The 9,480-nt window shown below is 57.4% G+C and overlaps 1 protein-coding gene across 1 annotated transcript; it reads right to left on the minus strand.

The window, feature by feature from the left end:
• Positions 1-164: 164 nt before the first annotated feature.
• Positions 165-3,837, minus strand: LPXN (leupaxin). The gene is made up of 9 exons (XM_014940652.1): positions 3,749-3,837; positions 2,736-2,884; positions 2,576-2,631; positions 2,113-2,215; positions 1,903-2,037; positions 1,647-1,820; positions 1,491-1,572; positions 1,132-1,280; positions 165-1,039 (listed from the first exon to the last, which is right to left on the minus strand). Exons 1-9 carry the CDS (start codon positions 3,759-3,761, stop codon positions 773-775), a joined length of 1,128 nt encoding a protein of 375 aa, XP_014796138.1. The 5' UTR covers positions 3,762-3,837; the 3' UTR covers positions 165-772.
• Positions 3,838-9,480: the final 5,643 nt, after the last annotated feature.

A 9,480-nucleotide genomic window follows, 5' to 3' on the forward strand; every position in this document is an offset into this window, starting at 1 on the left:
CCTGCGACTATGCTCATCCCTCCCTGGGGAATACTGAGTCCGGGCTGAAACACTGTGTTAACGCTCTTCACTTTCACCCATGTGCGTGTGAAAATAAATACAGAAATTCCTGTTTGGAAGCAGTTTTCTGGCTTCTGCTTCAAGCCAGCTTTTTATTGAAGCTGTGTTGCTGTTGGAGAGATTTCACCAGGGTGTGGAGCAGCAGGTTTTGCCCTTTGGTAGCAGGACCTGGGTCTGTGGTGACGCAGGGTTGGGGTGGCTCCTGTGTGGCTGGAGCTTGAGCTGCTCCCTCAGGGAGGCCAGGGCTGTGACCTCAGGGTTGCTGGGGAAAGGCAGCTGGGGCAGAGTCACCCTGGCTTGCAGCACCCTGGGAGATGGGGGCTCAGGGCACCCACCCGTGTGCTGTGGGGGGCACTTATGGATGCACCTGCATATGGGGGCTCCTGCATGAAGCCCCCAGTGAGCAGCGCAAAGGCAAAGCCTGGTGTTTTATTGCTTCAGGTGGAGGGGACAATGCCAGGAATGTCTTGTGTGGAGGTGGGCAGGGAACGATGTCTGGGTTGGCAGAGACAATGCTGGGGCCATTTGGCACAGCAGGACCAATGCCAGGGACATTGATGGGTGGGAGGGTGAGACAAACAAGGGATGTTTGTCTCAGCAGGGACAATCCTAGGGGTGCCTGGCCTGGCAGGGAAGGTACTGGGTATGTTGATGGGTGGGGATGATAGAGGGGACATCCAGGCAAGCATGAAGGGTGGCCATGTGCCAGGGGTCAGAGGAAGAGCTTGTCATGGCAGGCCTGGCAGTACATCTTCTCACCATGCTCACGGACGGTGCCTTTTTGCAGCTGGCCCAGGCAGTAGGCACAGATGAAGTGCTCAGGGTGGTACTTGCGCCCTGCGGCCGTGATGCAGCGGCCGGTGACGGGGTGGCCGCAGCCATGGCAGATGCTGCCCTGCCGCTGGTGGAAGTGCAGCTCGCAGTAGGGCCGACCCTCCAGCTCAAAGAAGGAGCCGCTGCTGAAGCTGCTCAGGCACTCCTGGAGGGAGGAGATGGGGAAGGCTGGCACAGCGTCGGGGACACACTCACCCTTGTGTCCCCACATCCCCCCCCAGCCCGCCGCCCACTCACCGCGCACACGAAGCACTCGGGGTGCCAGACGCCCTGCAGCGCCGACAGGTAATCGTCTGTCACGGGGCGCTCACAGCCTTGGCACTTTGGGGCAAACATGGCCAGGAAGTCCTGGCGACAGTATGGCTTCCCACTCCGCTCGTGGAAACCTGCGTGGGGGCATCAGGGTGGGCATCCCCCTGGGGGATGGCTCATGGCGGGAGGGGGGGGGACAGCCATGACGGGGAGCAGGGTAGGAGGTAAGGCAAGGGGAAGACCATGGAGGGGATGTCAGAGCAATGGGTGCAACGGCTGGGCTGGGGGGGGGATACCTGGGGTGGGGGCAGGACCCACCCCCGCACTAGTCCCCTGGGACATACCATCATCTCCAAACACCTTCCCACAGTGGGCACAGAAGAAGTGCTCAGGGTGCCAGGTCTGGTCCAGGGCCGTGAGGACTTTCTGCAGGAAGAGGTGAGGTGGCCGATGGCCGCAGAGGGTGGCAGGGAAGGCCGGGGCGGGGGACATGTACTTACTTCACGGATGGGGCCAGCACAGTAGGCGCAGCGGGGGGAGAAGGCCTGGTGGTAGTCCTCCTCACAGTATGCCCGCCCACCCCGCTCGAAGAAGGGCCGTCCGCCCAGCTCCTGCCCACAGCGGGCGCAGGCAAAGTGCTCGGGGTGCCAGGTCTTGCCCAGGACAGTGAGCACCTGCAGGGAGGCAGAGGGCAGCTCCGGGGGCTGCTGTGAGCCGAGGGGAGAGGGGTGCTGGGACGGCAGTGTGGGAGCTCACCTTGCCAGCGATGGGCTTGCGGCAGGCAGCGCAGACACCGGTGGGGGTGGCCGTGATGCCCAGCTCCTCCAGGTCCCGGGTGAGGCTGCCCAGCATGTTGTCCAGCGAGGGCTCTGCCGGCTCCCTGGCCCCCAGCTGCCAGGAAGGAAGGTGGTGGGGGCCAGGTAGGGGCTGGGCCCCCAACCTCCTTTCCCCAGGTACAAGGCTCACCTTGCTCTGCATGTGGCCCAGGTCAGCCAGGAGCTCATCCAGCTGCTGGGCGGCTGCCGTGGGTGGGGGCGAGGGGGACAGTGGCCGCGGGAGCGGTGTGGGGCTGCTGGGCACAGCAGAGTGTGATGGATGCTGCGGCTTCCACCTCCAAGCCAGAAGGTGCCCAAGACTGAGAACCCCTCCCAGTAAGACACTGCCCTTTCCCTACAGACCACAGCAGGGGTGGCAGAAGGCCTCCCTGGGGATGTGCTGGTGGGGGGAGTGGCCACATGTGGCTGGAAGCCCTGCCCTCACCCCAGCAGTGCCACAGGGATGCAGGATACAACCCCCCGGCTCCAGCTCTTAGGAGGACCTGTTTTTTTGGGGGGAGGACGTACAGGAGCCGAGGTGACCCTGGAGGACACGTCCAAACAATGGAAAAGGTAATCCCAGAGGGCTTTGCCCTCCTATGGCCATGTTTTACCTGTACACTGTCTTCAAATCCTTTCCCGGAGGCTGAGCCGGAGGTGGCAGTTGCACCTGGAAGGACAAACCCTTGTGGTTAAGCCTGCAGGATGCTCCCCAGCACCACGGCCTCTGTCACAAGCTGAGCAGGGTCTCAGCCACTAGCCTTCCTGTGTTACCTTCATGGCCGCTGAAGCAAGTGGCTCATGGCCACGGGGTGCTGGTGGCACAGCTGTGGCTGAATCCAACTTGCAGGAGTTTGGCGTCTGCAGCACGGGGTCCTTGGAGGTTGAGCAAGAGCTCTGCTCCAGTTCTGCCAGCAAAGCATCTGCACGGAGAGACCTGGGTCGGGCACCCCAGCCTCTGGCTGCCCTCCCTGCCTGTGCACCCCCAAAGCTGTCCTGTGCCACTCCTGAAATCTCAGGAGCAAAAGCAGCCTCATAGCAGCTTCTGCCAGCCAGGTGCCAGGGCCCCTGAAGGGTGGTGGCCCTGAGCACTTGCCTGAACCCTCATCCCCAGGGCAGGATGCACCCACCATGCTGCGCAGCCTTCTCACAGTGTGGGGGATGCCGGCAATGGGTGCCCCGTTCCCCTGCACACCATCTCTGCTTTATGAGGAACCATCCCCTAGCCCTTAAATTCATCCCGGCAGAAGCCCTGGCCCAGGAGAGCTAAACCTTGGTGCTTCCTGTGCACCCAGAACGGCTTTTCCGCCAGAGAGGGCAAAGCTCTTTCTCTTTACGCTTTTACTCACCTCCTTGGCCATCCCTCAGCATCTCGCTGCCCTCACGTCAGAAAAGAGGGGGGATGCCCCCCACAGCGTGGCTGTTTCCCTGGCCCCATCTCCCCTCTCTGGGGCAGGGACGACTCCCAGCACCCTTGAGTGTCGCGCTGCACCCTGGGGCTGCTCGGCCCCATTGCGTGCAGCCCGGATTGCATGGCTGCCACAGCCTGTTTCCTGCCTTCATGCGCTCACTGTTTTTGGCTTCACGCTCACTCGGCCACCTGGGCCCTGTCCGTCCCCTGAGATGGGGGAGGCACGGCAAGGAGTGTAGCAGCTCCATTGCTGCCCTCTCTGCAGCATCCCCACCTCACCTGGAGAGAGGAAGGACAAGGCTCCCCCCAAGCCACCGAAGGCTGGACCCCGCAGCAGGCCTGGGTGCGGGACTGACTCCGGAGGGGTCCAGCTTACCTAAATCCTCCATCGGGCCTTGGTGTGGGGTCCCAGGGGCCAGGGGCGTGCCGGCAGGGTGGCGAGCTGGCAGTCTGGGCTGCGCAGGCTTCTGGTTCCGCTCTCAGCCTTCTTCCGCCCCCCAGGGCCAGGGTTTGTCACTCAGGGTTTTTCCTTTGTGGGTTGTGAGCCGTGCGCCACGTGTGCTGGGCAGCAGGCAGAAAGTGGTGGCAGAGGCTGGGGCAAGGGGAGCCAAGAGCAGCCCTGGGTTGGAGCTAGAAAGGGGAGAAACTGGCCAGCAGGTTGTTCAGGGAGCTCCTCGCTCCTTAAAACATTTGAGCTCTGTGGGATTCTTGGCTGGAAGTCAGAGTGTGTGTGTCCTGGAGACCCAGGCCCTTTCCAGAAGCCATTGGCTGCATGTGATGAGGGACAGCATCCATGCGCCGGATGGAAGCCCATTTGTGATGGAGCGATGGAGGCAGGCGCTGGACCCGCAGTGCCAGCGAGCTCCAGCACAGCCTCGCCTTGTGGGATGTTTCTGAAGCCTCATCTCGGATTTCCAGGTAACACGAATCCCTTTGTGTCACTTACAGCTAGCATGAGCACAAGGACTTGGGGCACTGGGAGCAGCACAGTGGTGATGGTATTACTGGTGCTGGTGACTTGTGCTACGTTCTCCCTGTGTTAAGTTTGGGTCTCTTAAAAGTTCCCCAGAGTGCCACATGCATGGCTGCTGGGCACAGCTCAGCCCCACGGGCAGCAGATACCCCTGCTCAGCACTGGCTAGGCACAACACCCAACAGCCTTCCCAGTGCCTCCACTGACACCCTGCTCCTTTGAGGGTGATCTAATGACACTTACAGATTAGGTTTTTAGCAAACAAATCTTCTGGTACCACCGAGAGCAGCCAGTAGGTGTTGGAACGGCTCCAAGGGACTGGTTAGTAATCGGGGGAATGAAGTAGTTGGAGGAAGTAGTTAATGATTTGCTTATGCACCTGGACATGCATATGTCTATGGGGCCAGATGGGATTCACCCAAGTGTACTCAGATCGCTGGCGGGAGAGCTCACCAAGCCTCTCTTCATTATCTAGCAACAGTCCTGGTCAACAGGAGCGGTACCAGATGACTGGAGGATGGCCAATGTGATACCCATCTACAAGAAGGGCCGGAAGGAGGACCTGGGAAATGATAGGCCTGTCAGCCTGACCTCAGAACTAGGAAAGATCATGGAGAGGATCATCTTGGGAGAGCTCTCACAGCAAGTGCAGGGCAGGCAAGGGATCAGGGCCACCCAGCATGGGTTTATGAAAGTGAGGTCCTGCTTAACCAACTTGATCTCTTTCTATGACCATGTGACCCGCTTTCTCGATGAGGGGAAGGCTGTGAATGTTACCTATCCGGACTTTGGTAAGGCCTTTGACACTGTCTCACACAGCATTCTCCTGGAGAAGCTGGCGATTCATGGCATAGACAAGTATACTCTTCACTGGGTAAAAAACTGGCTGGATGGCCATGCCCAGAGAGTTGTGATTAATGGGATGGAATCCAGTTGGAGACTGGTCACCAGTGGTGTCCCTCAGGGCTCAGTTTTGGGGCCAGTCTTGTTTAATATTTTTATTGATGACCTGGATAAGGGGATTGAGTGCATCCCCAGTAATTTTCCAGATGACACCAAACTGGTGTAGGAGTGTTGATCTGCTTGAGTGTCAGAAGGCTCTACAGAGGGACCTGGACAGGTTGGATCACTGGGCCAAGGCCAATGGGATGGGGTTTAATAAGGCCAAGTGCCGGGTCCTGCATTTCGGTCTCAACAACCCCAGGCAGTGCTACAGGCTCGGGGAAGAGTGGCTGGAAAGCTGCCCAGCAGAAAAAGACCTAGGAGTGTTGATGGACAGCTGGCTTAACATGAGCCAGCAGTGTGCCCAGGTGGCCAAGAAGGCCAACGGCATCCTGGCCTGTGTCAGGACCAGCGTGGCCAGCAGGAGTAGGGCAGTGATGGTGCCTCTGGACTGGGCACTGGTGAGGCCTCACCTCAAGTGCTGTGTTCAGTTCTGGGCCCCTCACTACAGGAAGGACATTGAAGTGCTGGAGCGTGTCCAGAGGAGAGCCACCAAGCTGGTGAGGGGTCTAGAGAACAAGTCATACAAGGAGAGGCTGAGAGAACTGGGCATGTTTAGTCTGGAGAAGAGGAGGCTGAGGGGGGACCTCATGGCCCTCTACAACTCCCTGAAAGGAGGTTGTAGAGAGGTGGGGGCTGGCCTCTTCTCCCAAGGGAATAATAACAGGAGCAGAGGAAATGGTCTGAAGTTGGGGCAGGGGAGGTTTAGAGTAGATATTAGGAAAAATGACTTTACTGAGAGAGTGGTCAGGCACTGGAACAGCCTGCCCAGGGAGGTGGTGGAGTCACCATCCCTGGAGGTATTTAAGAAATGTGTAGATGTGGCACTTCAAGGCATGCTCTAGTGCCTGGGATTGTTGGTTTGTGTCTATCTGTGTGTGAGTGTGGTGTTCAGTTTTTTGTGGTTTTGTTTGGGTTTTTTTTTGGTGGTTGGACTCGATGATCTCAAAGGTCCCTTCCAACCATGAAGATTCTATGATTCTATGAAGCGGAGGCTGCTGCAGGGGAGAGAGGTAAAGAACTGGCATATTCATTGCACCAGTGGACAGGGGAATGGCAGGTGATGGCAGTGCAATGATGCCCACAATCAAAACATGCCCCAGATCTGAGGTGTAGACATCTGGGATTATATGGCAGGGGAGTATGGCACCAAGATGCTCCTCCTGCCCCACCACAACCCTCCAGCTCCCATTTCTCCTGCAGAGCTGCTTTTCCAACCTGCTGCAAAGGGGGTTCCCCCACGCTGCTGCTGGTGCACTCCCCTTTGCTGGTCTTTCATCCCATCACAACACCCCTGCCCCACTCTCGTTAGAGCCAGGTGTGGTGATTAATCCTGGGCGGCATGTGCAGGGGAGGCTGCATGTGGCTTGAAATGTCCTTTGTGCTCTCACTGGGTTTTTGGAGGAGGCATCACCTTGTAGCACTTTGGCTGCCAGCCCCATGCAAGCCTGCAAGCTTCACTGCATCCTTGCTGGGCTCCTTCTGAGTTCGGGCTACTTGAGGGTTTCAAGGATGCTAGAAAAGGCTCGGGAGCAGCCAAGCCTGAGTCCACGGCTCCCTGCTGCTTCTCCTGTGGGTGTGTGACACTTCTTGAGATGTTTCACCTCTGCCACCCCTTCCACACCTCTCTCCCACCAACCCTCCATTTCATCCCCAGGGAAGAGGCTTGTTCGGAAAAAAACCCACATTCCAGATAAGCCTCATTTTTTTCCCAGCATCGCCAGGAGACAGGAGCTCCAGTTCTGGGCGTAGCTTCACTATGGCAGCTTTATTATCAGGAGAGCTTTCAGGAGAACCTCAAAGAAAGGATTTGATCAAGCACTGCATTGCCTCTAGATGTGTGATTTGCCACAAAATGGCCCAGAAACACAAGATGTCGCTGCTTCAGAAACATTACTGATGGTGGGGAAGGAGAGGTTCACCTCCAGGCCCAGTAAAAGCCAGTGGGGCTCTGTGGCAGGATGTGGCCATCTGCTGGCACCTGTCAGGGGGTCTGCAGTCACAACCTGTGAACATCCTCACGGGCACCTGCAGGTTCCATCCATGGCTGGGATGAGTCCGTTCTTTCCGTGAGATCCTCAAGCCCCCGTGCAGAGGAGCTGCAGCATCCTGCACAGCTGAGGAATGAACATTTGCTGTGCAGGTCAAGCCCATGCAGCCTCTGCCACCTGATCTCACACATTGCTGACCCCTCCGCACCGTCAGGGTGGAACAGGATTGAATTAAGCCCCTTTGTTTCAAGCTGGCACGTTCACTTAATTACTGACACTCGACGCTGGTCACAGCTCCTTTGTTGTCTGCTCGAAGCAGGGACGTCCAGCAGCACCGTCTTGGGAGGAGCCACATGCGACACTGAACTCTGAGTCCCATCGTGTCCTTCAGGACAAGCAACACCGAGAGCTACCCGAAAGACGAGGTGCTATTCCTCTACTGCTACTTTAGGACAGGATCATTGCATCAGACACTTCCCTTTCTGCAAACAACAGAACCTTCCTGTCTGCGGAAGGTTTCGAGTTATTTTTAGACCTCTTGGTGATTTACTCTCCCCCTCCACTGATAATGTGAGTTCTGGTGTAAACAAGTACCTGGAGCTGTAACTTCATATCATAAAATTTCCCTTTATAAAACAGGAGCCCACCAGGCGCAAAGGGCTGAGCTGTGTTTCCCCTGCAGTGGTTTAGCCAACCTGTTTTAACAAGAATTAAGCAACACCATGCCTTGCCTACAAAGGAGAAATCAATCATGACAGTGACTTGAGAATAAATTCCCACATCAAGACTCTCTAGTTTGAAATAAAATTGATTTTAGTTAAGAATAAATGCAAAGTCCTTTCATAGCAGAGAATATGGGTGAACTGCAGCAGAATAGTTAGTTTGGAAAGTGATGTCAATCAGTTTTCCAGCTAGACAAGTCCTTGGAGAGAGAAGGAATATTTTCAGCCACTTACAATACAGCAGTAGCAGACATTACCGAAATTCTTACTGAGATTTCCTTCTTGAGAAGAGAGAGAAACATTTCAATTGCAAGAAAACTAACAGATTGACACTGGACTCACAAAAAGCAAGAGGCGATCAAACTGAAAATGAGCCTCCCACCACTCGGGTCACCACCTCCATTCAACTTGAGGTAACTGCTTCATCCAGCGAGACAGCCAGCTCTTGAGATCCAGAGGACATCCCAGGCTCCAAAAGCATTCTGGCTGCACTGGAGCTCACCAAAGGATCTGTGGCAAGTTCTGGAGGTGGCTCTCTGGGTCTTGAGACAGCCTCAGCAATTAGGAGGATGGATCTGGCCAGGTCTGAGAGCATAGCCAGCTACAGAGATCCCCCAGCCTGCAGTTCTGGTCCTGACACTGAGCGCAGGGGATGCACTGGAGGCCAGGACACAAAACCACTTGAAGGTGATGCCTTCAGTGTTCACAGGCTTGAACCTTTTGAGTTCAGTGTCGTTCTTACGTGACAGTGCTTCTTCTGCAGGAAGTGTGTGTTGTCAGGTACTGCAAAAGTTTTGCTTTGGGGAGGTGACTCAGTTTTTGGAGGTGACAACAGTGTGTCTTTCCGCAGAGCCGCTCTCCTGGGCTCTGCTGGAAGGCACAGCGGGCCTGCTGGCTGCAGTGCTAGGACAGAGCCCTGCTTGCTGGCTGGGAAGGCAAGCTCATGCCGGTGCTTGGTGGATTGCCCCTTGGCTGCCCAGCAACTCACCCGCTCAGGGCGCAGGTCAGTGCCACCGCCGGGCTAGGCCTGCATCAGGGCGCAGAGGCGCTCCCAGCAAAGGCGGGTGCCGTAGAGGGCCATGGCAGCACAGGCCCCGCAGCCCTGCGGGTCGTGGCCCGCTCCCAGGCAGAGAACGCAACAGTCACGCTCGTCTGTCACCGAGATCCTGCGGCCGCAGGGGCAGTGCGCGACCCCTCGGGCAGCCCCGCCGCCCGCCATGGGGCCATTCGCAACAGGGCGGCCCCGCTGCTCCCAGCGTGCCCCGCAGGCGCTTCCGGATAGGCCTCGTCCGCGTCGCCGGGAACTACATCTCCCGGCAGGCAGCGCGCATGCGCGAGGGCTGGGCGGAAGTGGGCGGGAAGGGTGCCTCAAGCCCCGCCCTCTTTGCGCCGGCCGCCATTTTGTCACCGACTTTCACCC

This window comes from Calidris pugnax, unplaced genomic scaffold, assembly GCF_001431845.1.
Source record: "Calidris pugnax isolate Ruff unplaced genomic scaffold, ASM143184v1 scaffold98, whole genome shotgun sequence".
NCBI lineage: Eukaryota > Metazoa > Chordata > Aves > Charadriiformes > Scolopacidae > Calidris > Calidris pugnax.

Coding starts and splice junctions, on each gene's coding strand:
- LPXN (XM_014940652.1), bottom strand. Junction 2,038..2,112: donor TGGGCCACATGCAGAGCAAG/GTGAGCCTTGTA, acceptor CCTTCCTGGCAG/CTGGGGGCCAGGGAGCCGGC. Junction 1,281..1,490: donor GAAGGTGTTTGGAGATGATG/GTATGTCCCAGG, acceptor GCCCCCACGCAG/GTTTCCACGAGCGGAGTGGG.